A 27,740-nucleotide genomic window follows, 5' to 3' on the forward strand; every position below is an offset into this window, starting at 1 on the left:
AAGCAGGGTGATTGGTCGGGCAGGGTGGTTACTCAGGCAGGGTGGTTACTCAGGCAGGGATGTTGGTCAGGCAGGGTGTTTGGTTGGTGTGACATAGAGACGTTTAACCCAGCATTTGCATTTGAAGATCACCAGCTGTATCAGACATTAACTGTAATTGGTTGTTGTTACCTGCGTAGGAAAATCATATACACACCTGTCACTCACTTCCTCCTTCCTTTTTCTCTCTCCTGTTTAGATGATGGCAAGGTGCTGAAAGTGGTGTCTGTCCCCAAAGACAACTGGGAGACTGAGGAGATCATTCTGGAGGAGCTGACTGTCTTTCAGGTGAGATAGATAGGTAGATTTGGAATTTGGTTTACTTTCTGAATTGACTTGAATTTAAATGGAGTTGAACCCAACCCTTTTACCAACTCAGAGGGTTGAGCTGCTAGAGTTTCAACTTCAGCCCAGAAACATGACTGTACCTCATAGGAACTACATCTGAAATGGGCCCAGCCAGGAAACATGACTGTACCTCATAGGAACTACATCTGAAATGGGCCCAGCCAGGAAACATGACTGTACCTCATAGGAACTACATCTGAAATGGGCCCAGTCAGGAAACATGACTGTACCTCATAGGATCTACATCTGAAATGGGCCCAGCCCAGAAACATGACTGTATCTCATAGGAACTACATCTGAAATGGGCCCAGCCAGGAAACATGACTGTACCTCATAGGAACTACATCTGAAATGGGCCCAGCCAGGAAACATGACTGTACCTCATAGGAACTACATCTGAAATGGGCCCAGCCCAGAAACATGACTGTACCTCATAGGATCTACATTTGAAATGGGCCCAGCCCAGAAACATGACTGTATCTCATAGGAACTACATCTGAAATGGGCCCAGCCAGGAAACATGACTGTATCTCATAGGAACTACATCTGAAATGGGCCCAGCCAGGAAACATGACTGTACCTCATAGGAACTACATCTGAAATGGGCCCAGCCAGGAAACATGACTGTACCTCATAGGAACTACATCTGAAATGGGCCCAGCCCAGAAACATGACTTTCCCTCATAGGAACTACATCTGAAATGGGCCCAGCCAGGAAACATGACTGTACCTCATAGGAACTACATCTGAAATGGGCCCAGCCAGGAAACATGACTGTACCTCATAGGAACTACATCTGAAATGGGCCCAGCCCAGAAACATGACTGTATCTCATAGGAACTACATCTGAAATGGGCCCAGCCAGGAAACATGACTGTACCTCATAGGAACTACATCTGAAATGGGCCCAGCCAGGAAACATGACTGTACCTCATAGGAACTACATCTGAAATGGGCCCAGTCAGGAAACATGACTGTACCTCATAGGAACTACATGTAGATCTGACAGAAATGGATAGGTAATAGTAGTAGTAGCGCCACCTTGCCCTCTGATAGACTAATAGGAAATTCCGCCATAGTATGCCAATCAAATCCTCTCAGATCTTTTTTTATTTATTTTTGTATTTCACCTTTATTTAACCAGGTAAGCCAGTTGAGAACAAGTTCTCATTTACAACTGCGACCTGGCCAAGATAAAGCAAAGCGGTGCGATAAAAACAACAACACAGAGTTACATATGGGGTAAAACAAAACATAAAGTCAAAAATACAACAGAAAATATATATACAGTGTGTGCAAATGTAGCAAGTTATGGAGGTAAGGCAATAAATAGGCTATAGTGCAAATTAATTACAATTAGTATTAACACTGGAATGCTAGATGTGCAAGAGATTATGTGCAAATAGAGATACTGGGGAGCAAAAGAGCAAAATAAATAACAATATAGGGATGAGGTAGTTGGGCGGGCTAATTTCAGATGGGCTGTGTACAGGTGCAGTGATCGGTAAGGTGCTCTGACAACTGATGCTTAAAGTTAGTGAGGGAGATAAGAGTCTCCAGCTTCAGAGATTTTTGCAATTCGTTCCAGTCATTGGCAGCAGAGAACTGGAAGGAATGGCGGCCAAAGGAGGTATTGGCTTTGGGAATGACCAGTGAGATATACCTGCTGGAGCGCAGACTACGGGTGGGTGCTGCTATGGTGACCAATGAGCTAAGATAAGGCGGGGATTTGCCTAGCAGTGATTTATAGATGGCCTGGAGCCAGTGGGTTTGACGACGAACATGTAGTGAGGACCAGCCAACAAGAGCGTACAGGTCACAGTGGTGGGTAGTGTATGGGGCTTTGGAGACAAAACGGATGGCACTGTGATAGACTACATCCAATTTGCTGAGTAGAGTGTTGGAGGCTATTTTGTAAATGACATCGCCGAAGTCAAGGATCGGTAGGATAGTCAGTTTTACGAGGGCATGTTTGACAGCATGAGTGAAGGAGGCTTTGTTGCGAAATAGGAAGCCGATTCTAGATTTAACTTTGGATTGGAGATTCTTAATGTGAGTCTGGAAGGAGAGTTTACAGTCTAACCAGACACCTAGGTATTTGTAGTTGTCCACATACTCTAGGTCAGACCCGTCGAGAGTGGTGATTCTAGTCGGGTGGGCGGGTGCCAGCAGCGTTCGATTGAAAAGCATGCATTTAGTTTTACTAGTGTTTAAGAGCAGTTGGAGGCTACTGAAGGAGTGTTGTATGGCATTGAAGCTCGTTTGGAGGTTTGTTAACACAGTGTCCAATGAAGGGCCAGATGTATACAAAAGGGTGTCGTCTGCGTAGAGGTGGATCTGAGAGTCACCAGCAGCAAGAGAGACATCATTGATATACACGGAGAAAAGTGTCGGCCCAAGAATTGAACCCTGTGGCACCCCCATAGAGACTGCCATAGGTCCAGACAACAGGCCCTCCGATTTGACACACTGAACTCTATCTGAGAAGTAGTTGGTGAACCAGGCGAGGCAGTCATTTGAGAAACCAAGGCTATTTAGTCTGCCAATAAGAATGCGGTGGTTGACAGAGTCGAAAGCCTTGGCCAGGTCGATGAAGACGGCTGCACAGTACTGTCTATTATCAATCGCGGTTATAATATCGTTTAGGACCTTGAGCGTGGCTGAAGTGCACCCATGACCAGCTCGGAAACCGGATTGCATAGCGGAGAAGGTACGGTGGTATTCGAAATGGTCGGTGATCTGTTTGTTAACTTGGCTTTAAAATACTTTCGAAAGGCAGGGCAGGATGGATATAGGTCTGTAGCAGTTTGGATCTAGAGTGTCACCCCCTTTGAAGAGGGGGATGACCGCGGCAGCTTTCCAATATCTGGGGATCTCAGACGTTACGAAAGAGAGGTTGAACAGACTAGTAATAGGGGTTGCGACAATTTCGGCGGCTAGTTTTAGAAAGAAAGGGTCCAGATTGTTTAGCCCAGCTGATTTGTAGGGGTCCAGATTTTGCAGCTCTTTCAGAACATCAGCTGTCTGAATTTGTGTGAAGGAGAAGCGGGGGGGGGGGCATGGGCAAGTTGCAGCGGAGGGTGCAGAGTTGGTGGCCGGGGTAGTGGTAGCCAGGTGGAAAGCATGGCCAGCCGTAGCAAAATGCTTGTTGAAATTCTCGATTATTGTAGATTTATCGGTGGTGATAGTGTTTCCTAGCCTCAGTGCAGTGGGCAGCTGGGAGGAAGTGCTCTTATTCTCCATGGACTTTACAGTGTCCCAAAACTTTTTGGAGTTAGTGCTACAGGATGCAAATTTCTGTTTGAAAAAGTTAGCCTTTGCTTTCCTGACTGCTTGTGTATATTGGTTCCTAACTTCCCTGAAAAGTTGCATATCGCGGGGGCTATTTGATGCTAATGCAGTACGCCACAGGATGTTTTTGTGCTGGTCAAGGGCAGTCAAGTCTGAGGAGAACCAGGGGCTATATCTGTTCTTAGTTCTGTATTTTTTGAATGGGGCATGTTTATTTAAGATTGAGAGGAAATTACTTTTAAGGAACAACCAGGCATCCTCTACTGACGGAATGAGATCTATATCCATCCAGGATACCTGGGCCAGGTCAATTAGGAAGGCCTGCTCGCTAAAGTGTTTTAGGGAGCGTTTGACAGTGATGAGGGGTGGTCGTTTGACCGCGGACCCGTTACGGACGCAGGCAATAAGGCAGTGATCGCTGAGATCCTGGTTGAAGACAGCTGAGGTGTATTTAGAGGGTAAGTTAGTCAGGATGATATCTATGAGGGTACCCATGTTTACGGATTTAGGGTTGTACCTGGTAGGTTCGTTGATATTTTGCGTGAGATTGAGGGCATCTAGTTTGGATTGTAGGATGGCCGGGGTATTAAGCATATCCCAATTTAGGTCACCAAGCAGTACGAACTCTGAGGATAAATGGGGGGCAATCAATTCACATATGGTGTCCAGGGCACAGCTGGGGGCTGAGGGGGGTCTGTAGCAAGCGGCAACAGTGAGAGACTTATTTCTGGAAAGGTGGATTTTTAGAAGTAGAAGCTCAAACTGTTTGGGCACAGACCTGGATAGTATGATAGAGCTCTGCAGGCTATCTCTACAGTAGATTGCAACTCCACCCCCTTTGGCAGTTCTATCTAGACGGAAAATGTTATAGTTGGGGATGGAAATTTCAGAATTTTTGGTGGCCTTCCTAAGCCAGGATTCAGACACTGCTAGAACATCAGGGTTGGCGGAGTGTGCTAACGCAGTGAATAACTCAAACTTAGGAAGTAGACTTCTGATATTTACGTGCAAGAAACCAAGACTTTTGCGATTACAGAAGTCAGCAAATGATAGCGCCTGGGGAGTAGGAGTGATACTGAGGGCTGCAGGGCCTGGGTTAGCCTCTACATCACCAGAGGAACAGAGGAGGACTAGAATAAGGATACGGCTAAAGGCTTTAAGAACTGGTCTTCTAGTGCGTTGGGTACATAGAATAAAGGGGGCCGATTTCCGGGCGTTGTAGAAAAGATTCAGGGCATTATGTACAGACAAGGATATGGAAGGATATGAGTAAAGTGGAGGTAAACCTAAGCGTTGGGTAACAATGAAAGAGATAGCATCACTGGAGGCACCAATTGAGTCGGTCTCCGCGTGTATGGGGGGTGGGACAAAGGAGCTATCTAAGGCAGGTTTAGCTGGGCTGGGGAATCTACAGTGAAATAGTACAATTAGGAATAACCGAAACAACAATAAGCTAACCATGTTGACAAGGGAGAGAGGCATAAAGCAATCACAGGTGTAATTTGAGAGAGCTAAGACAACAGCTGGTAATGACGACACAGTTTGGGCTGAGGCTAAACATAAACAGGATGCAGTACCGTAAAAAGGAACAGTCCAGCAGACATCAGCTGTATAGCTGAGTTATCATAAGGTCCGGTGAACAGCAATAGGATAGTTCGGAGGCTGCTAAAGCACTAGCGAGTAAGAGGCCACGGCTAGCGTGTGCTAGCGGGCCGGGGCTAGCAGATGGAATCTTCGTGGTCGACGTCGTAACCACATCAGACGATTTCGTCGGCAGACCAGTCGTGTAGGATCGGCGGGGATCCGTGTCAACACTAGGTGGTCCCGTCCGGTTGACAGAGAGGTAGATAGCCGGGAGATGGGCCTAGCTCAGGATGATTAGCCAGACCACAACATCCATTTTGTTGCAGCTAGCTGGTAGCGATGAATCCGGAGTTAAAGGTCCAGTGATTCAGTGATTCCGGCAGAAAAACTGATATGTTCTGGGTCGATAACGCGCTGTGCAGACTTGCCGAATAATAGTCCAGACTAGAGCTGGCTGGTGAGTGGTGCAGGCCACGGACAATGGTGAAAAACCGCTAACGGTAGCTGATAGCAAGTAGCTAGTTAGCTGGCTACTCCCGTCCGGTAGAGGTAGATATGAGCCTGGCTTTAGGCTAGCTCGAGGCTAACTGGTGCTTGCATCGGGGGCAGTGGTGATTAGCCAGACAGCAACATCCATTCGGTTGCGGCTAGCTAGTTGCGATCCGGTGATTAATGTCCAGTGATTAAATTAATCCTGCAGAAAAAAAATCCAATGTTCTGGGTGAAATACCGCTAACTGTGGCTAATAGCAAGTAGCTAGTTAGCTGGCTAGCTAGTTTCAACTGGAGATTCTAGATAAAAGGTAAGTCAATAATAGAATCCGTTCCACATTGAGTGAGGCGGGTTGCAGGAAAGTATATTTTGTAGAAGGATGAAAAGTCTGATAGGGAAATATGTACGAAAAATAGAAAAAAACAGGGTATTTACAGGCTATTTACAGACACACGACAAAAACAGAACTGCACTACTACGCCATCTTGGATTACAGGAGTGCCTAGGGGTAGGGACTAGGAGATAAGGCCTAGGGGCTGGGAGATGAGGCCTAAGGGCTATAAGATAAGGCCTAGGGGCTAGGAGATAAGGCCTATGAGAAAGGAGATAGGGGCTAGGAGATAAGGCCTAGGAGAAAGGAGATAGGGGCTAGGAGATAAGGCCTAGGAGAAAGGAGATAGGGGCTAGGGGATAAGGCCTAGGGGCAAGGAGATGAGGCCTAGGAGATAGGAGATAGGGGCTAGGGGATAAGGGCTAGGGGCTAGGGGTTGATAGATTTGTTTTCTCAAGTTTCCCATTACCATGCCATCTGTTGACCTGTCTGCCATGTCATCTGTCCAGCACTGGCTGTTGTTTCCATTGGGGCAATCTCATACTTGACCAAAATAACTTATTAACCCCCTAAGAGGAAAAACAGATACAGACCTATTTTTCCCAGGGCTTCCCAAGTAACTAGACAGACTAACTCCTCTTAGGGAAGATGAGAAGAAGGAGAGGAGTGTGGAACAACAACAACAACAACAACAACAACAACAACATAGGTCAAGATGGCGGTGTGCATTTATTGGGAATCCAAACCGGAGCGAACCTGTTTAATCCTCTCTTAACAAACAAGAAGATGAATGTCAGGGGCAGTTCTCACAGTCAGTTTCAGAGTTCCATTTTTTTTTTTTTTTTTTACCCTTTATTTAACTAGGCAAGTCAGTTAAGAACAAATTCTTATTTACAATGACGGCCTAATGAGTAAAATACTATGGACACGGGGACCTGATCCATGATCAGCACAACTCTTTGTGAATAAGGGCTTGGAGCTCCGACGAGGGAAAAAAAAAAAACTGACTGTATCCTCTTGGCTAGGGTTGAACCACACACATACTTATACATGACATCATTGGGTTTAACATGGGAGGTTTTGGGGGGTTTGACTTTGGTATGACCTGGCAGTGTCAGGCCTTGGGTAGAGGTTAACCACATAGCTCATTAGACTGGGTTGGGGTTAATACATGAGTTGAGAGTGGTAATGAGTCTTCCTGAGGGAAGAACAGAGGTCCGTGTGTGCGTGTGTGTGTGTGTGTGTGTGTGTGTGTGTGTGTGTGGCCTGGTAGAGAGTTAGCTAGCTACCTAGGAGAATGAGTGCGAATGTGAGGAGACATATGATAGCAAGGTAATCGTCCGCATCCCTCTGAAGGCTATCTACAGAGGACTGAAGAGGACACAGCTCACTTGGACTGTCAGGGGTCATTGACTCACAATGTCACCATGTTTAAATGAATCACTGAGACAGATAATGTTGGTAATGGTGTAACTTGGTATGTGGGTTCTCTAGAGGAGCCTTTTTATTCATTATCTCACACACACACACACACACACACACACAAAAACACACACAAACACACACACACACACACAAAACACACACACACACACACACAAAACACACACACGCACAAACACACAAACACACACACACACACAGAAACACACACACACACACACGCACACACACACACAAAATATTGTCTTGTGTGATGTCGACCTGTGTTTTAACCCATTGTGTTCTGATTCTGCAGAGTCAGGCCCCCATTCTTAGCATGGAGCTGTCTACCAAACGGGTAAATCTGCTGTTTGTGAGTGTGTGTGTGTGTGTGTGTGTGTGTGTGTGTGTGTGTGTGTGTGTGTGTGTGTGTGTGTGTGTGTGTGTGTGTGTGTGTGGGTGTGGGTGGTCATCCTCAGTTAAGAGTTCATGTAGCAGTAAAATACCATTCCAGTAATGATTACAAACAATAGATGATTGATTTTAGTACAGGAGCTTCAGCACTGTTTACACAGTTTCTACAGCAGTAGCCTGCTCTCAGAGTACGTTGGGAAGAGTCTTGAAAATCCCACAATCCAGATTCTACGTGTAAATGTTTTAAAATGCATTTAAATCACATTTTATTTGTCACATGCGCCGAATACAACTAAGAAATGCTTACTTACAAGCCCTTAACCAACAATGCAGTTCAATAAATAGAGTTAAGAAAATATTTACTAAATAAAATAAAGTAAAAAAATTAAATAAAATGTAACACAATAAAATAACAATAACGAGGCTATATACAGAGGGTACCGGTACCGAGTCAATGTGCGGCGGTACAGGTTGGTCGAGGTAATTTGTACATGTAGGTAGTCATCAAGTAATTATGCATAGATAATAAACAGCGAGTAGCAGCAGTGTAAATACACAGGGGGGTGGGCGGCAGGTAGCTTAGTGGTTAAGAGCGTTGTGCCAGTAACCGAAAGGTCACTGGTTCTAATCCCCGAGCCGACTAGGTGAAAAATCTGTCGATGTGCCCTTGAGCAAGGCACTTAACCCTAATTGCTCCTGTAAGTCGCTCTGGATAAGAGCGTCTGCTAAATGACTAAAATGTCAATGTAAATAGTCCGGGTGGCCATTTGATTAATTGTTCAGCAGTCTTATAGCTTGGGGGTAGAAGCTGTTCAGGAGCCTTTTGGACCTAGACTTGGCGCTCCACTTGCCGTGCGGTAGCAGAGAGAACAGTCTATGACTTGGGTGACTGTAGTCTTTGACAGACCAGCAGTAATCTCGAAGCACCACATTTTAATCATTCAGCAGACGCTCTTATCGAGAGCGACTTACAGTTAGTGCATTCATCTTAAGATAGCTAGGTGGGACAACCACATATCACAGTCATAGTAAGTATATTTTTCGTCAATAAAGTAGCTATCAGCTAAGTCAGAGCTAGAAAGGGGGGGGAAAAAAAGTCAAGTGTGACACTTTTAGCAGCACAATGACAATTCAATATAATTCATTAGGGATCATTTACATGAATTAAAAGTACATTAAACATTTAGTTAAATCCTCTCCCCTACCCTGTTTGTGTGTCTACAGCAACAGGTGTATGTGAGCAGTGATGAGGGAGTGGCCCAGTTACCCCTGCAGCGGTGTGAGCTGTACGGGAGAGACTGTGCCGACTGCTGTCTGGCCAGAGACCCTTACTGTGCTTGGGACGGGAACACATGCAACCGATACTTCCCCAGCAACAAGAGGTAACTACTCTACTTCGGTTAAAAGCCCAACACAGCAATATTGAACTCCACAGCAAATCATTGTACTATTATTGAAGAAACCAATAACATCAAACATACAATTGACATAACAATAACATCAAACATTTAACTACTGTTAAAATTTTATTATATTACTGTGTGTGACAATAAAAGACACATTTATGTTGTAACAGAGATGTATAATAAAGAACTATTATATGTTGTTGTTTCTGTATTCAGTCGTGGTCAAAAGTTTTGAGAATGACACAAGTATTGGTCTTCACAAAGTTTGCTGCTTCAGTGTTTTTAGATATTTTTGTCAGATGTTACTATGGTATACTGAAGTATAATTACAAGCATTCCATAAGTGTCAAAGGCTTTTATTGACAATTAAATTAAGTTTATGCAAAGAGTCAATATTTGCAGTGTTGACCCATCTTTTTCAAGACCTCTGCAATCCGCCCTGGCATGCTGTCAATTAACTTCTGGGCCACATCCTGACTGATGGCAGCCCATTCTTGCATAATCAATGCTTGGAGTTTGTCAGATTTTGTGGGGTTTTGTTTGTCCACGCGCCTCTTGAGGATCGACCACAAGTTCTCAATGGGATTAAAGTCTGGGGAGTTTCCTGGCCATGGACCCAAAATGTCGATGTTTTGTTCCCCCGAGCCACTTAGTTATCACTTTTGCCTTATGGCAAGGTGCTCCATCATGCTGGAAAAGGCATTGTTCGTCACCAAACTGTTCTTGGATGGTTGGGAGAAGTTGCTCTCGGAGGATGTGTTGGTACCATTCTTTATTCATGGCTGTGTTCTTAGGCAAAATTGTGAGTGAGCCCACTCCCTTGGCTGAGAAGCAACCCCACACATGAATGGTCTCAGGATGCTTTACTGTTGGCATGACACAGGACTGATGGTAGCGCTCACCTTGTCTTCTCCGGACAAGCTTTTTTCCGGATGCCCCAAACAATCGGAAAGGGGATTCATCAGAAAAAATGACTTTACCCCAGTCCTCAGCAGTCTAATCCCTGTACCTTTTGCAGAATATCAGTCTGTCCCTGATGTTTTTCCTGGCGAGAAGTGGCTTCTTTGCTGCCCTTCTTGATACCAGGCCATCCTCCAAAAGTCTTTGCCTCACTGTGCGTGCAGATGCACTCACACCTGCCTGCTGCCATTCCTGAGCAAGCTCTGCACTGGTGGTGCCCCGATCCCGCAGCTGAATCAACTTTAGGAGACGGCCCTGGCGCTTGCTGGACTTTCTTGGGCGCCCTGACGCCTTCTTCACAACAATTGAACCTCTCTCCTTGAAGTTCTTGATGATCAGATAAATGGTTGATTTAGGTGCAATCTTACTAGCAGCAATATCCTTTCCTGTGAAGCCCTTTTTGTGCAAAGCAATGATGATGGCACGTGTTTCCTTGCAGGTAACCATGGTTAACAGAGGAAGAACAATGATTTCAAGCACCACCCTCCTTTTAAAGCTTCCAGTCTGTTATTCTAACTCAATCAGCATGACAGAGTGATCTCCAGCCTTGTCCTTGTCAACACTCTCACCTGTGTTAACGAGAGAATCACTGACATGATGTCAGCTGGTCTTTTTGTGGCAGGGCTGAAATGCAGTGGAAATGTTTTTGGGGGATTCAATTCATTTTCATGGCAAAGAGGGACTTTGCAATTAATTGCAATTCATCTGATCACTCTTCATAACATTCTGGAGTATATGCAAATTGCCATCATAAAAACTGAGGCAGCAGACTTTATGAAAATTAGTATTTGTGTCATTCTCAAAACTTTTGACCACGACTGTAGATATGATTGTGTTGTATTGTATTGTGTTGTGTTGTATTGTGTTGTAATATTTTGTTAGCAATACCTAACGGGGTTCCAAACAAACAAACATACTGCCACAGTCTAAAGCTGTCAGAGTTATGACATGATTATGACATGATTATGACACCCAGGCTGTCTGCTATTTTATCTCCGCAGACGAGCTCGGCGCCAGGACGTGAAGCACGGGGATCCGATGAGCCAGTGTTACGACGTAGAAGACGGTAATTTTTGTGTGTGTACGGGGGTACAGTGAGCCAGTGTCATGATATAGGAGAAGTTACAAGTTATAGAAATGAACACTAAATGTTTATATGTCTGTCTATGATATGTATATCTCTGGTTGCAGCTAACGCCAGCCAGTCAGCCAGCCTCAGTTCAGTAGGTAACTTAACTAATATTAACTTAGCTCATAATACAGTATATTAGTTTAAACTATGTTGCAGCGCCAGCCAACCTCAGTTCACTAGGCCTCTATGACCATGTCTGATGTAAGTCATCTCAGTTCACTAGGCCTCTATGACCATGTCTGATGTAACTCATCTCAGTTCACATAGCTTTTCATCTTAGCTCATGATACTGTATATTAGTTCAGTCAGTTGCAGCGCCAGCCTCACTCCAGTCCAGTATGATCACGCCTGCTTATTTAACTTGTCTCGTGCTACCAGACCAGCTGTAAATGTATTAGTTCACTCTCTGGGCTCCTGAGTGGCGCAGTGGTCTAAGGCACTGCATCGCAGTGCTAACTGTGCCACTAGAGATCCTGGTTCGAATCCAGGCTCTGTCGCAGCCGGCCGCGACCGGGAGACTCATGGGCGGCGCACAATTTGTCCAGGGTAGGGGAGGGAATGGCCGGCAGGGATGTAGCTCAGTTGATAGAGCATGGCGTTTGCAACGCCAGGGTTGTGGGTTCGATTCCCACGGGGGGCCAGTATAAAAAAAAAAATGTATTTACTAACTGTAAGTTGCTCTGGATAAGAGCGTCTGCTAAATGACTAAAATGTAAATGTCTGTAGCAGCCAGCTTCAGTATGACCCAATGGTATTGCCATGTCCTAAATCTGATCTCATGTTAGTGTGCCCCCTAGTGGACAGCACTGAGAACTAAAGTCTCGCATAATTGGTCAGATGCTCGATTAAAGTTCTTGGTCCAAGCGTGGTAAGAGAAGAGCTAGAACGACGATCGGAACCTGGGAAAAAAAGAGCTTTGAAAGATACTGATACCTGTGAAATCGTGATTTGTCCAAAGCACCGGAAACTAATGTGTCTCGTTATCTTACGCGTCCCGTTGTATCATGACAAATCTACGGTACCCTTTATGTTTAAATACACATCCTGCTCTTTAGCATTTGACCTTTCTGTCATTTAGCAGACACTCTTATCCAGAGCCACTTACAATGGAATCTTGGAAACCAAACCTTTATGAATGTGACTACAGCTATAGGATCTTAATTTGATCACCCTGTGGCAGGATAACTAAATATTGTAGTGTATTTTTGGTTTAAAAAGTCTTCTGAAGTTTGTCATTTACATTTACATCTACATTTTAGTCATTTAGCAGACGCTCTTATCCAGAGCGACTTACAGCATTTCTACTTTGAAATGTCAGGCTTGATTTACCCTAACGAAAAACGGATCAACCCCTACAAAAATATAAATGTATTATAACACACATAATAATTCACATTTCCTGTTGCTGCAGGACTATTTTCCTTCTGTAGCAAACTGGCTCAAATTAAGATCCTACATCTGTACTACAAAACACTCATCATCCTGTTCTTTGCAGGTTCTGAGTCGGTGGAGGTGAAGGTGGTCTACGGAGTGGAGAGCAGCTCAACCTTCCTAGAGTGTGTGCCCAGGTCCCAGCTGGCGACGGTCAAGTGGACAGTGCAGGCACCACAGGCTCACACCAGCAGAGAGGTGAGAGACGGACATCTCTGTTATGTTAGCTCTTTGTTAACTGGCCTGGGGCCTAACACACAAACTGACATAGCATAACATCTTGATCAACTCACCATCTGTGCCGAACAAAAGAACAATACAGCACATGTTTATTGATCACTCATTTTAACCGAATCAGTAACCACGTTTCCATCTACAGTTTTAATGCAAGTAAAGTCATACCGTATAAAAATAAATAAATGAACGACAGCTGAGATGGTTGTTTCTAGTACAAGTTTATACACTGAGTGTACAAAACATTAGGAACACCTGCTCTTTCCATGAAATAGACTGACCAGGTGAAAGCTATGATCCCTTATTGATGTCACTTGTTAAATCCACGTCAATCAATGTGTATGAAGGGGAGGAGACTTGAGAAAATTGAGACATCGATTGTGTGTGTGCCATTCAGAGGGTGAATGGGCAAGACACAATATTTAAGTGCCTTTGAACAGGGTATGGTAGTAGGTGCCAGCCGCAACGGTTTGAGTGTGTCAAGAACTGTAACGCTGCTGGGTTTTTCCCGCTCAACAGTTTCCAGTGTGTATCAAGAATGGTCCACCACCCAAAGGACATCCAGTCAACTTGACACAACTGTGGGAAGCATTGGAGTCAACATGGGGCCAGCATCCCTTTGGAACGCTTTCAACATCTTGTAGAGTCGATGCCCCGATAAACTGAGGCTGTTCTGAGGGCAAAAGCGGGGGTGCAACTCAATATTAGGAAGGTGCCTTGTTCGTTTGACATGGTGGAATCTCTTTGTGTCTGTAAAATGTAGTATGCGAGAAATGGTGGTGGAGGTAAACTTGGAGTCACGTGATGATATGGTGTGTGGTCCTCCCTCTACAGCTCGTCAGGAAACCAGGCAGTTTATTAGGCTACAGATGAAATCAATGATGATGAACGTCACAGTGGGGGGTGAAAGTTCACAGTGACCTTGATGCTGCTTTCCATTTAAATATCAAGGGTCTTATTCTGGTGACATGATAATCGACGCTTGACTGCCATTATGACAAATAAACATATTCGCATCCATAATAATCTCATCATGTAGACTGGCCTACCTTCACAGCTTACCCGCACTGTATCTGTGAGCGGTTGGCTAGAGTGCACGTGCCAAGACCAGAGTAGACAAATTTGCTATTTAACGCAAACAGTTTTTTTGTGACCAAACTATCGGTAGGCTTGAAAATGCGATGGAAACACATTGAACTTTAGATTATTATTCGGTACGTGAAAACTTAAGCGAAATAGTACATGGTGTTTGTACTACATTACCACACACTGACTTTTATCTGCAACAACCTCCTTTTTGGTGGAAACACACCACTGGTGGGAAAAATGGACATACAGTGGGGGAAAAAAGTATTTAGTCAGCCACCAATTGTGCAAGTTCTCCCACTTAAAAAGATGAGAGAGGCCTGTAATTTTCATCATAGGTACACGTCAACTATGACAGACAAATTGAGGAAAAAATATCCAGAAAATCACATTGTAGGATTTTTAATGAATTTATTTGCAAATGATGGTGGAAAATAAGTATTTGGTCACCTACAAACAAGCAAGATTTCTGGCTCTCACAGACCTGTAACTTCTTCTTTAAGAGGCTCCTCTGTCCTCCACTCGTTACCTGTATTAATGGCACCTGTTTGAACTTGTTATCAGTATAAAAGACACCTGTCCACAACCTCAAACAGTCACACTCCAAACTCCACTATGGCCAAGACCAAAGAGCTGTCAAAGGACACCAGAAACAGAATTGTAGACCTGCACCAGGCTGGGAAGACTGAATCTGCAATAGGTAAGCAGCTTGGTTTGAAGAAATCAACTGTGGGAGCAATTATTAGGAAATGGAAGACATACAAGACCACTGATAATCTCCCTCGATCTGGGGCTCCACGCAAGATCTCACACCGTGGGGTCAAAATGATCACAAGAACGGTGAGCAAAAATCCCAGAACCACACGGGGGGACCTAGTGAATGACCTGCAGAGAGCTGGGACCAAAGTAACAAAGCCTACCATCAGTAACACACTACGCCGCCAGGGACTCAAATCCTGCAGTGCGAGACGTGTCCCCCTGCTTAAGCCAGTACATGTCGAGGCCCATCTGAAGTTTGCTAGAGTGCATTTGGATGATCCAGAAGAGGATTGGGAGAATGTCATATGGTCAGATGAAACCAAAATATAACTTTTTGGTAAAAACTCAACTTGTAGTGTTTGGAGGACAAAGAATGCTGAGTTGCATCCAAAGAACACCATACCTACTGTGAAGCATGCGGGTGGAAACATCATGCTTTGGGGCTGTTTTTCTGCAAAGGGACCAGGACGACTGATCCGTGTAAAGGAAAGAATGAATGGGGCTATGTATCGTGAGATTTTGAGTGAAAACCTCCTTCCATCAGCAAGGGCATTGAAGATGAAACGTGGCTGGGTCTTTCAGCATGACAATGATCCCAAACACACCGCCCGGGCAACAAAGGAGTGGCTTCGTAAGAAGCATTTCAAGGTCCTGGAGTGGCCTAGCCAGTCTCCAGATCTCAACCCCATAGAAAATCTTTGGAAGGAGTTGAAAGTCCGTGTTGCCCAGCGACAGCCCCAAAACATCACTGCTCTAGAGGAGATCTGCATGGAGGAATGGGCCAAAATACCAGCAACAGTGTGTGAAAACCTTGTGAAGACTTACAGAAAACGTTTGACCTGTGTCATTGCCAACAAAGGGTATATAATAAAGTATTGAGAAATTTTGTTATTGACCAAATACTTATTTTCCACCATAATTTGCAAATAAATTCATTAAAAATCCTACAATGTGATTTTCTGGATTTTTTTTCCTCATTTTGTCTGTCATAGTTGACGTGTACCTATGATGAAAATTACAGGCCTCTCTCATCTTTTTAAGTGGGAGAACTTGCACAATTGGTGGCTGACTAAATACTTTTTTGCCCCACTGTGTATATATATATATATATATATATATTATTTTATTTTTTTTTATTTTTTTTGTCATTTAGCAGACGCTCTTATCCAGAGCGACTTACAGGAGCAATTAGGGTTAAGTGCCTTGCTCAAGGGCACATCGACAGATTTTTCACCTATTTTCTTTCTGCAGATTTTAGAATATCCTCATGAAAATCTGTGTCCAATTGGATGGAAAGCTAGCTATTGATCTAATATTGATCTAATAATGAACCTTTTCTTCTTTTGCCTTCTCTTGTCCTTGTCCAGCTGCCCCAGAGTGAGGAGCGTATGGTCCAGATGAAGCGGGGTCTCCTGGTGCAGCGACTGGAGCCCGGGGACGCTGGCCTCTACAGCTGTACCAGCCTGGAGCACTCCTTCTCCCAGGTCCTGGCCCGCTACAACCTCCAGGTCATACCCCAGCAGAGCATGACAGCATCCCAGGCCAGGGCAGCTGATCCTGGGGCTGGGCGAGCAGGGCTGAGGGGGGGCCCTGGAGGTCCTGGGACTCAGCTCTTCAGGAACTATAAGGACCTGCACACGATGGGGGCGGCTAGCATGAGCGTGGACGAGTACTGTGAGCAGCTGTGGCACCGGGAGAAGAAGAAGCAGCAGAAGCTACGCCAGCTAAAGTGGAAACAGACCCAAGTGGACAACCGCAAGGCCAGGGTGCGACGGCACGGCTCCGCTGAGCACATCGCAATACAATGACCTGATGGGGATGGACAGAGACTTTTGGATTGCGTCTTAAATGTCACCCTAATTCCTATTGAGTGCACTGCTTTTTTACCAGGGCCCATAGACCAAAAGTAGTGCACTTTTAAGGGAATAGGGGACAATTGTAGATGTATCTCTGGAGATGAAGGGAATGTATACAACAGTCCTCAGCACACCCTTGCTTTGCTTTGAACAGATATGTACGCTTAGAATTATTATCAGTCAGTTAACCTTATGTCCATAGAAGTATACTTTTGATATAGATGTCCTAGATGTATATTCCTCCTCAATTGTGATCCTTGGTCCCCTGTATTCTGTGTAGACAGGATAGTTGATCGTTATTTTTGTGCCCGGAATGACCGTTAAAGTTTATTATTGCTCTCTGGACTGGTAGGTTTGTTTACTGAATAAAAGCAGGCCAGACTGTTCTCCGCCACACATGTTGGGGGCAAATACACTGCCGCAATCACTACAACCACAGGACAGGTGTCCCGGAACTACAACCACAGTTGTCCTGGAACTACAACCACAGTTGTCCCAAAACTACAACCACAGTTGTCCCGGAACTACAACCACAGTACAGGTGTCCTGGAACTACAACCACAGGTGTCCCTGAACTACAACCACAGGTGTCCCAGAACTACAACCACAGCTGTCCTGGAACTACAACCACAGGTGTCCCAGAACTACAAATACAGTTGTCCCAGAACTACAACCACAGGTGTCCCGGAACTGCAACCACAGGTGTCCCAGAACTACAACCACAGGTGTCCCAGAACTACAACCACAGGTGTCCCGGAACTACAACCACAGTGTTCCCGGAACTACAACCACAGTACAGTTGTCCTGGAACTACAACCACAGGTGTCCCGGAACTACAACCACAGGTGTCCCAGAACTACAACCACAGCTGTCTCGGAACTACAACCACAAGTGTCCCGGAACTACAACCACAGGTGTCCCAGAACTACAACCACAGATGTCCCGGAACTACAACCACAGGTGTCCCAGAACTACAACCACAGGTGTCCCGGAACTACAACCACAGTGTTCCCGGAACTACAACCACAGGGGTCCCAGAACTACAGATAAGAGCTGCTGATCTGTTACACAACAAGGATGTTCTCTCCATGTTGTTCCTTCCTTCCTGGAACAGTGAAGAGGAGAACAATGTCTTTAAGATGGTTTTGCTGGTCCTGTGGACAATAACACTGAAACGTGCTTTACGTTTACAGCCCATGGAGTACTGCTGAGCGATTAGTGCTTTTTGAGGTCGTTTTGGTCCGATTATAAAAAAAGAATCACGGATTTCGGTTTTGAGAATTTTTTAAAACATGAAATGTACTATGAAATAATGACGTTACAATGATTTTTGAGCTTTTTAATGGAAATTCCAAAGCCAAAAATAGTGAACATTCAATTGCCAAAACATTGAAAATATTCCATTGTCTCTGTCAGGTCCACATTGGGTAGACATCAATAGAAATATAGGAAATGACTATGAAATATAACAGATTTCATTTGTGTATATTACTTAGTTTTAATCTGATTACTTTATTATTTTTCATTCCTTAAAGTCATCATCTCATCTCTGCTCAGGCAGTAGCAGTCAGCCAGCCAGGTCATCTAACGTTATGTGCTCCCCATACTGTACTGTCTTTAGTCCTCCTATTTAGCTAGCCTGCCTAAGTATGCTGCAGAGCTGTCTGACGAAATCATTTTACTAGTTCTTCAAATTAGATAAGATATACTTTCATGGGATTCATTGTCCAAAAGGTGGGGAGGCAGGCGACAGGCTTAGGTCCAAAATAAGCCCAAAGAAACGCATTGGGCTTATCTTGGGCAGATTCTGGTGAGAGTGAAACCTCTCGCTTCACCTGTTCTTCTCTGATCCGTCTCTGAGACGGAAATAACTGGCGCAGTGGATTATGGTCATTGCAGTTAATTACGACGTTTCTGCGCTGAACTAGGCTGAATTTTTGCTTAATGTAACTACAACTCCCTTCAGCCCAGCTGAATCTTGACTTGATTTCTCAGATTTCTCTCGTGAATGATTTGATTTAACTCTAGAGAAACAGTGCATTGGGCTCACAAAAAAAAATGAGCTAAATGGAATTCAAGTAATTGAACCGACTTTGGCCAATTAGTTGTTAAATAACCGAAACCCCCCAGAAACGTCAGTAAAATCGCTTAGCACTACCACTGAGGTTGGTCTAGCAGTAGTGCTGCCTTCTTCAGACCACATGTTGCCCCTGAAGACTACGGTTCAAACCCCTACTCCATCTCTTATAAACGATCATTCCCTCTCTCTCCCTGAGGTCTGTGTCATTCCATGAGAATATCAAACCACTCTCTCTTTCTCTTTTCTCTCTGTCATCAGCCTATGTCTATCTCTCTCTCTCTCTCTCTCTCTCTCTCTCTCTCTCTGTCTATCTCTCTCTCTCTCTCTCTCTCTCTCTCTCTCTCTCTCTCTCTCTCTCTCTCTCTCTCTCTCTCTCTCTCTCTCTCTGTCTAGCTCTCTCTCTCTCTCTCTCTCTCTCTCTCTCTCTCTCTCTCTCTCTCTCTGTTTATCCGTCGCTATATAAAAACAAATAAAACATAGGAAAATGGATCTACTAAAAAAAGATGTAGGCTACCATTAGTAGATAAAAGCCACAGGGCACGTCATCCTGTAACGATGAAGCTGCATAGTGGTTGTATAGTCAGTCTGTCAGACAGAGCTGTACAACAGTGTGATGTGGTCGGTGCCTTTCATCTTCCTATATCTTCAGACACCCTCAGCAATAACTGTTAACATATTATTTGCGCTTACCATATCGTCATGACAGCATGGAAATATGCTGTATGTACAGTATGTAATGCGATGCACAGCATATCAATTGCAAAGGTATATTGTAGGGTCACTCACCTGCGTATGGACTTAGTTTTTTTCAAACACAAATCTATTGTTTTTATTAAGAAAAATCCTACAATGTACAACATTTGGTAGATACTTTTTGTGTGTGTGTGTTTGGTTTTCACTTGTTAATCAAAACTCAGTTATATAACCGTACAGGTAATACATTCACACTGTACACGCTTAGAAAAAAAGGTTCCAAAAGGGTTCTTCAGCTGTCCTTATAGGAGAACCCTTTTTGGTTCTAGGTAGAACCCTTTTGGCTTCCATGTAGAACCCTCTATGGAAAGGGTTCTACATGGAACCCCAAAGAGTTCTACCTGGAACCAAAAAGGGTTCTACAAAGGGTTATCCTATGGGGATAGCCGAAGGACCATTTTAGGTTCTAGATAGCACCTTTTTTTTCTAAGAGTGTACCCTATACACTTTTGACATAAAATCTGTGGAATATCACACAGTATTCTATGGTTTTGGATGAAGTGAAGATACACGTTTTTCATATCTTAGAGGAATGAGGAAAAACTGCCTAATGAGAAAAAGACGTTGAAAATACGTATTTGCGGTTGAAAATCATGATGAATAAGAGGGGGGACCTGAAACACATGAAGGAGGTCCAGCTCACCTTAGACTTCACTCCTGGTAATCATCACAGATCTCAGAATTTAACAGTAGTGTGACCGAGTGGCTATCAAACCCTAGGGCGGTAGATTCACTGAACATAGAAAGAAATATGTATTTTCAACATCTTGTGCTCACTGTGAATGGACACGACTCTGTACCGACAGTGTAACTTGTTGTTTATCATACAGTTATCGCCATCTAGTGTTGGTTTTTGTACACTACACAAGTGAGTTGCGGTAGACCACATGTTTTATTATACAGTACAGTCATTATTTAAGCAAGGTTGCAGTCTATTTATCATATTTATATGTTCTATACACAGACTTTCTGTATAAATCAATACTGGAAATCAGTTTCAGTGAAGCACCCTGTTTAATATTCATTATTTACACGTCACAGTAGATAATGGTTTGGTGATGCATTAGAATAGAATGCATCATAATTTCATACGTCATAATGCTTCGCTTTATGAGGTAAGCCTGGTGTGTTTATAAGGAAAGATTGATTCCTGAATTTGGACACATTACCGTTCTCTTTATGAGATACTGTAGGTCTACACATTGCTGAGCTAAATAACTGCAAGTATGACTATAATGTATAAAATCCACCCATTCACAGAGAACCAACTGATTAGGGGAACATTAATTTGTGCTGCCAGATTCTGAAGAGATATCTGAATGTAACCCATGACGTATATAAACTCTGGATGACTGACAGCCGCAGGGGGCTCTTTATTGAAGCCACTTCACAGCCATCTTGGTTCTCCTCCTCCGTTGTAAAAAAGATTTTGGAAGCTATCGAAATGCATTTATTAATGACTACATTAGTTTTTTTACACGTTTATTCCATTAGACACTTTAAAGCATACTTTTAAAATATATATTATGTGAGCTAAACATTCAATGAAAAAATATGTCCTTGTCCTTGAAACATTCAATTGAAGTGCTGTAGAATTCCATTAATTTTTATGGAGTACTGCTCCTACTGTGGATTGCCAATATGGCCAATGCAGAGCATCAACAATCCAGGGTTTAAATACATCATTGAATGTAACCTACATGATCCCTCTGACACATATGTGCATATCATGATGACTAACAATTTATACAATTAATTAAAACATGTTTTACACGATTGTGTAACGAGTGTCAGTGTAATGCGGTGGATCGAAGTCAGGCGCAGGACACAGAACTCGAAGAAACGTACTTTACTGAACATGAGTAAAGAAAACAACACAGCAATACCTCCACACAGGAAGGAACTAACCCGCTCACCAACGACACACAAAACGAAAAAACAACCACGCACAAAACACATTGGGAGCCACTGGGTTAAATAGGAAGGTGTGATTCATTAAATGGGCAACAGGTGTGTGACATAGACAACAGGTGCAACATAGAAACAAATAACCTAGATCGGCAGTAGCTAGTATTCCGGTGACGACGAACGCCGCAGCCTGCCCGAGCAAGGAGGAGGGGCAGCCTTGGCAGAATCCGTGACAGTACCCCTCCCCTGACGCACGGCTCTAGCCGTGCGTCGACACCGGCCTCGGGGACGGTCAGGTGGATGCGGCGCGGGGCGAGTCGAATGACTACGGTGGAAATCCCTCAACATGGAGGGATCGAGGATGTCCCTCCTAGGGACCCAGCACCGTTCCTCCGGACCGTATCCCTCTCACTCCACGAGATACTGCAGGCCTCCCACCTGACGCCTCGAATCTAAGATGGAACGGACCGAGTACGCCGGTGCCCCCTCGATGTCCAGTGGGGGCGGAGGAACCTCCCGTATCTCAGACTCCTGGAGTGGACCAGCTACCACCGGCCTGAGGAGAGACACATGGAACGAGGGGTTAATACGATACTCAGGAGGCAGCTGTAATCTATAACATACCTTGTTCAATCTCCTCAGGACTTTGAAAGGCCCCAAAAACCACCGACCCAGCTTCCGGCAGGGCAGGCGAAGGGGCAAGTTTCGGGTCGAGAGCCAGACCCGGTCCCCCGGTGCATACACCGGAGCCTCACTGCGGTGGCGGTCGGCACGCTGCAGGTGCACATGGGCAGCATTCCAGGTCTCCTTCAAGCGCCGAAACCATTCATCCACCGCAGGTGCCTCGATCTGGCTCTGATGCCAAGGTGCCAGAACTGGCTGATAACCTAATACACACTGAAATGGAGTAAGGTTAGTGGCGGAGGGAGTTTTGGGCCATCTCTGCCCAGGGGAGGAAAACCGACCACTCCCCCCGCCGGTCCTGGCAATACGACCTCAGAAACCTACCAACCTCCTGGTAGACTCTCTCCATCTGCCCGTTACTTTCGGGGTGAAACCATGAGGTCAGGCAGACCGAGACTCCCAGACGTTCCATGAACGCCCTCCAAACCCTCGAGGTAAACTGGGAACCCCGATCAGACACTATATCCTCAGGTATCCCATAGTGCCGGAAGACGTGTGTAAATAGGGCCTCAGCAGTCTGTAGGGCCGTAGGGAGACCGGGCAGAGGAATGAGGCATCAGGACTTAGAAAACCGATCCACAATGACCAGGATCGTGGTATTCCCTTGTGAGGGAGGAAGATCCGTCACGAAATCCACCGATAGGTGGGACCACAGTTGTTGTGGAACGGGTAGGGGTTGCAATTTCCCTCTGGGCAGGTGTCTAGGAGCCTTACACTGGGCGCACACCGAGCAGGAGGAAACATAAACCCTCACGTCCTTAGTTAAGGTAGGCCACCAGTACTTCCCACTAAGACAATGCACTGTCCGACCGATACCAGGATGACCAGAGGAGGGTGACGTGTGAGCCCAATAGATCAACCGATCGCGGACCTCCAGCGGGACGTACACACATGACCCTCTGGACACTGGGGAGGAGTGGGTTCGTTATGCAACGCCCGCTCGATGTCCGCGTCCACCTCCCACACCACCGGTGCCACCAGACACGACGCCGGAAGTATGAGAGTGGGCTCCACGGAACTCTCCTCTGTGTCATACAGTCGGGATAGAGCAGCTGCCTTAGCATTCTGGGAGCCTGGCCTGTACGAAAGGGTGAAACAAAATCAGGTGAGAAACATTGACCACCTTGCCTGACGAGGGTTTAATCTCTTCGCCGCCCGGATGTACTCCAGATTGCGGTGGTCAGTCAAAATGAGAAAAGGGTTGTTAGCGCCCTCAAGCCAATGTCTCCACGCTTTCAGGGCTTGGACCACGGCCAACAGCTCTCGGTCCCCCACATCATAGTTGTGCTCCGCCGGACTGAGCTCCTTAGAAAATAACGCACAGGGGCGGAGCTTGGGTGGTGTGCCCGAGCGCTGGGAAAGAACAGCACCTATCCCAGCCTCCGACGCGTCCACCTCAACCGTGAAGGCCAAGGAGGGATCCGGATGAGCCAGCACCGGAGCCGAGGTAAACAGGTTCTTCAGATGATTGAACGCCCTGTCCGCCTCAGCTGACCACCGCAAACGCACCGGTCCCCCCCTTCAGCAACGAGGTAATGGGAGCCGCTACCTGACCAAAGCCCTGGATAAACCTCCGGTAGTAATTGGAAAATCCCAAAAATTGCTGCACCTCCTTCGCGGTGGTTGGAGTCAGCCAATTACGCACGGCCGAAATGCGGTCACTTTCCATTTTCATGTGGACATGTGGTACCCTAGGAAGGAGATGGACTCCTGAAAGAACAGGCATTTCTCCGACTTGGCATATAGGTCATGCTTCAACAGTCGTCCAAGTACCTTACGCACCAAGGACACATGCTCGGCCCGTGTAGCGGAGTATATGAGGATGTCATCAATATACACCACTACACCCTGTCCGTGCAGATCCCTGAAAATCTCATCGACAAAGGCTTGGAAGACTGATGGAGCATTCATCAACCCGTATGGCATGACGAGGTACTCATAGTGTCCTGAGGTAGTGCTGAAAGCCGTCTTCCACTCATCTCCCTCCCGAATACGCACCAGATTGTACGCGCTCCTGAGATCCAATTTCGTGAAGAAGCGCGCCCCGTGCAGTGATTCCGTCATACATGCTATCAGAGGTAAGGGATAGCTGTACTTGATAGTGATCTGATTAAGCCCACGGTAATCAATGCACAGGCGTAACCCACCATCCTTCTTCTTCACGAAAAAGAAACTTGAGGAAACAGGTGAAGTGGAAGGCTGAATGTATCCCTGTCTCAGCGATTCAGAGACATATGTTTCCATAGCCGCCTTCTCCACCTGTGACAGAGGATACACGTGACTCCGGGGAAGTGCAGCGCCTACCTGGAGATTTATCGCACAATCCCCTGGACGATGGGGTGGTAATTTAGTCGCCCTCTTCTTACTGAAGGCGAGAGCCAAATCGGCATACTCAGAAGGAATGGGCACTGTGGAGACCTGGTTTGGACTCGCCACCGTAGTAGCCCCCAAGGATACCCCTACACACCTCCACAAGCACTGACTGGACCATCCCTTGAGAGCACTCTGTTGCCAGGAAATAGTGGGATCATGAGTGGTTAACCAGGGAAGTCCCAATGCCACAGGATATGCAGGATAATCAATCAGATAGAGACTAATCCTCTCCTCATGACCCCCCTGCGTCCTCATTAAGAGTGGTGCGGTAACCTCCCTGATTAGACCTGACCCTAGCGGGCGACTATCTAATGTGTGGACAGGGAAAGGCACATCAACACGAAAAGTAGGAATCCCTAACCTAAGAGAATATTGACGATCAATAAAATTCCCAGCTGCGCCTGAATCTACTAGCGCCTTATGCTGGGAATGAGGAGAAAACTCCGGAAACACAACCTCTATATACAACTGACCAACAGGGAGCTCTGGGTGAGTCGGGTGCCTACTCACCTGAGATGGTCGACCAGTGCTCTGCTTACTGCCTCGACTGCCTCGACTCCCTGGGGACCCTCCCCAGCACCGACCCGCAGTGTGTCCTCTGCGGCCACAGTTAGTGCAGGGGACGGCCCCTCTCCTGGTCTCCCTAAGCGCAGCACCTCCAAGCTCCATGGGGGTAGAGTTGGAAGTGCTGGGGGATGGAATGAATGGGCCCTGATCAGAACGTCCGCGGGTCTCCAACAGGTTATCCAGCCTGATGGACATCTCCACCAGTTGGTCCAGGTTGAGATTGGTATCCCTGCAGGCCAGTTCCCGCCGAACGTCCTCCCTTAGGCTGCACCGATAGTGGTCGATCAGGGCCCTCTCATTCCATCCGGCGCTGGCTGCCAACGTCCTGAACTCCAGCGCAAAATCCTGGACGCTCCTCCTCTCCTGTCGTAGGTGGAACAGACGCTCGCCCGCCGCTCTCCCCTCTGGTGGATGATCGAATACCGCCCGGAAGCGGTGGGTGAAATCCTCGTAGCGGACCGATGCAGCGTCAATTCCTCCCCACTCGGCGTTGGCCCACTCGAGCGCCTTCCCCGACAGACAGGAGATGAGGGCGGACATGCTCTCGTATCCCGAGGGTGCCGGGTGGATGGTTGCCAGGTAGAGCTCTACCTGGAGAAGGAAACCCTGACACCCGGCTGTTGTACCGTCATATGCCCTCGGGAGCGAGAACCGAATCCCACTGGGCCCAGGTGGAGAAGGGGTGGACTGTGGTATGGGTGGTAGAGTGGTTGGAGGAGGTGTGGGAAGGCCACCTCTCTCCCAACGGTCCATCGTGTTCATCACCCTCTCCATGGCGGTGCCGAGCGCCTGGATGACACTCTCCTGTGGTTGAAAACGTTCCTCCATTGATTCGGACTGACGGGCTGTACCTTTTATTTTTTATTTTTTATTTCACCTTCATTTAACCAGGTAAGCCAGTTGAGAACAAGTTCTCATTTACAACTGCGACCTGGCCAAGATAAAGCAAAGCAGTGCGATAAAAACAACAACACAGTTACATATGGGGTAAAACAAAACAAAGTCAAAAATACAACAGAAATAAATATATATACAGTGTGTGCAAATGTTGCAAGCTATGGAGGTAAGGCAATAAATAGGCTATAGTGCAAAATAATTACAATTAGTATTAACACTGGAATGATAGATGTGCAAGAGATGATGTGCAAATAGAGATACTGGGGTACAAATGAGCAAAATAAATAACAATATAGGGATGAGGTAGTTGGGCGGGCTAATTTCAGATGGGCTGTGTACAGGTGCAGTGATCGGTAAGGTGCTCTGACAACTGATGCTTAAAGTTAGTGAGGGAGATAAGTGTCTCCAGCTTCAGAGATTTTTGCAATTTGTTCCAGTCATTGGCAGCAGAGAACTGGAAGGAATAGCGGCCAAAGGAGGTGTTGGCTTTGGGGATGACCAGTGAGATATACCTGCTGGAGCGCATACTACGGGTGGGTGTTGCTATGGTGACCAATGATCTAAGATAAGGCGGGGATTTGCCTAGCAGTGATTTATAGATGGCCTGGAGCCAGTGGGTTTGGCGACGAATATGTAGTGAGGACCAGCCAACAAGAGCGTACAGGTCACAGTGGTGGGTAGTATATGGGGCTTTGGAGACAAAACTGATGGCACTGTGATAGACTACATCCAATTTGCTGAGTAGAGTGTTGGAGGCTATTTTGTAAATGACATTGCCGAAGTCAAGGATCGGTAGGATAGTCAGTTTTACGAGGGCATGTTTGGCAGCATGAGTGAAGGAAGCTTTGTTGCGAAATAGGAAACCGATTCTAGATTTAACTTTGGATTGGAGATTCTTAATGTGAGTCTGGAAGGAGAGTTTACAGTCTAACCAGACACCTAGGTATTTGTAGTTGTCCACATACTCTAGGTCAGACCCGTCGAGAGTAGTGATTCTAGTCGGGTGGGCGGGTGCAAGCAGCGTTCGGTTGAAGAGCATGCATTTAGTTTTACTAGTGTTTAAGAGCAGTTGGAGGCTACTGAAGGAGTGTTGTATGGCATTGAAGCTCGTTTGGAGGTTTGTTAACACAGTGTCCAATGAAGGGCCAGATGTATACAAAATGGTGTCGTCTGCGTAGAGGTGGATCTGAGAGTCACCAGCAGCAAGAGCGACGTCATTGATATACACAGAGAAAAGAGTCGGCCCAAGAATTGAACCCTGTGGCACCCCCATAGAGACTGCCATAGGTCCAGACAACAGGCCCTCCGATTTCACACATTGAACTCTATCAGAGAAGTAGTTGGTGAACCAGGCGAGGCAGTCATTTGAGAAACCAAGGCTATTTAGTCTGCCAATAAGAATGCGGTGGTTGACAGAGTCGAAAGCCTTGGCCAGGTCAATGAAAACGGCTGCACAGTACTGTCTATTATCGATCGCGGTTATAATATCGTTTAGGACCTTGAGCGTGGCTGAAGTGCATCCATGACCAGCTCGGAAACCGGATTGCATAGCGGAGAAGGTACGGAGGGATTCGAAATGGTCGGTGATCTGTTTGTTAACTTGGCTTTCAAAAACTTTTGAAAGGCAGGGCAGGATGGATAAGGGTCTGTAACAGTTTGGATCTAGAGTGTCACCCCCTTTGAAGAGGGGGAT

General features: G+C 45.9%; 1 protein-coding gene across 1 annotated transcript; it reads left to right on the plus strand.

Annotated features, from left to right (window-relative positions):
• Positions 1-238: 238 nt before the first annotated feature.
• Positions 239-20,623, plus strand: LOC311115832 (semaphorin-3D-like; the record flags this gene model as incomplete). The annotated part of the gene is made up of 6 exons (XM_084190958.1): positions 239-327; positions 7,824-7,865; positions 9,146-9,303; positions 11,289-11,353; positions 12,915-13,048; positions 16,297-20,623. Coding segments are annotated over 6 exons (929 nt in total), but the record flags the coding sequence as incomplete, so codon positions are not given.
• Positions 20,624-27,740: the final 7,117 nt, after the last annotated feature.

The sequence above is a fragment of the Coregonus lavaretus genome, assembly GCF_964263955.1.
Source record: "Coregonus lavaretus genome assembly, contig: HAP1_SCAFFOLD_2511, whole genome shotgun sequence".
Taxonomy (NCBI): domain Eukaryota; kingdom Metazoa; phylum Chordata; class Actinopteri; order Salmoniformes; family Salmonidae; genus Coregonus; species Coregonus lavaretus.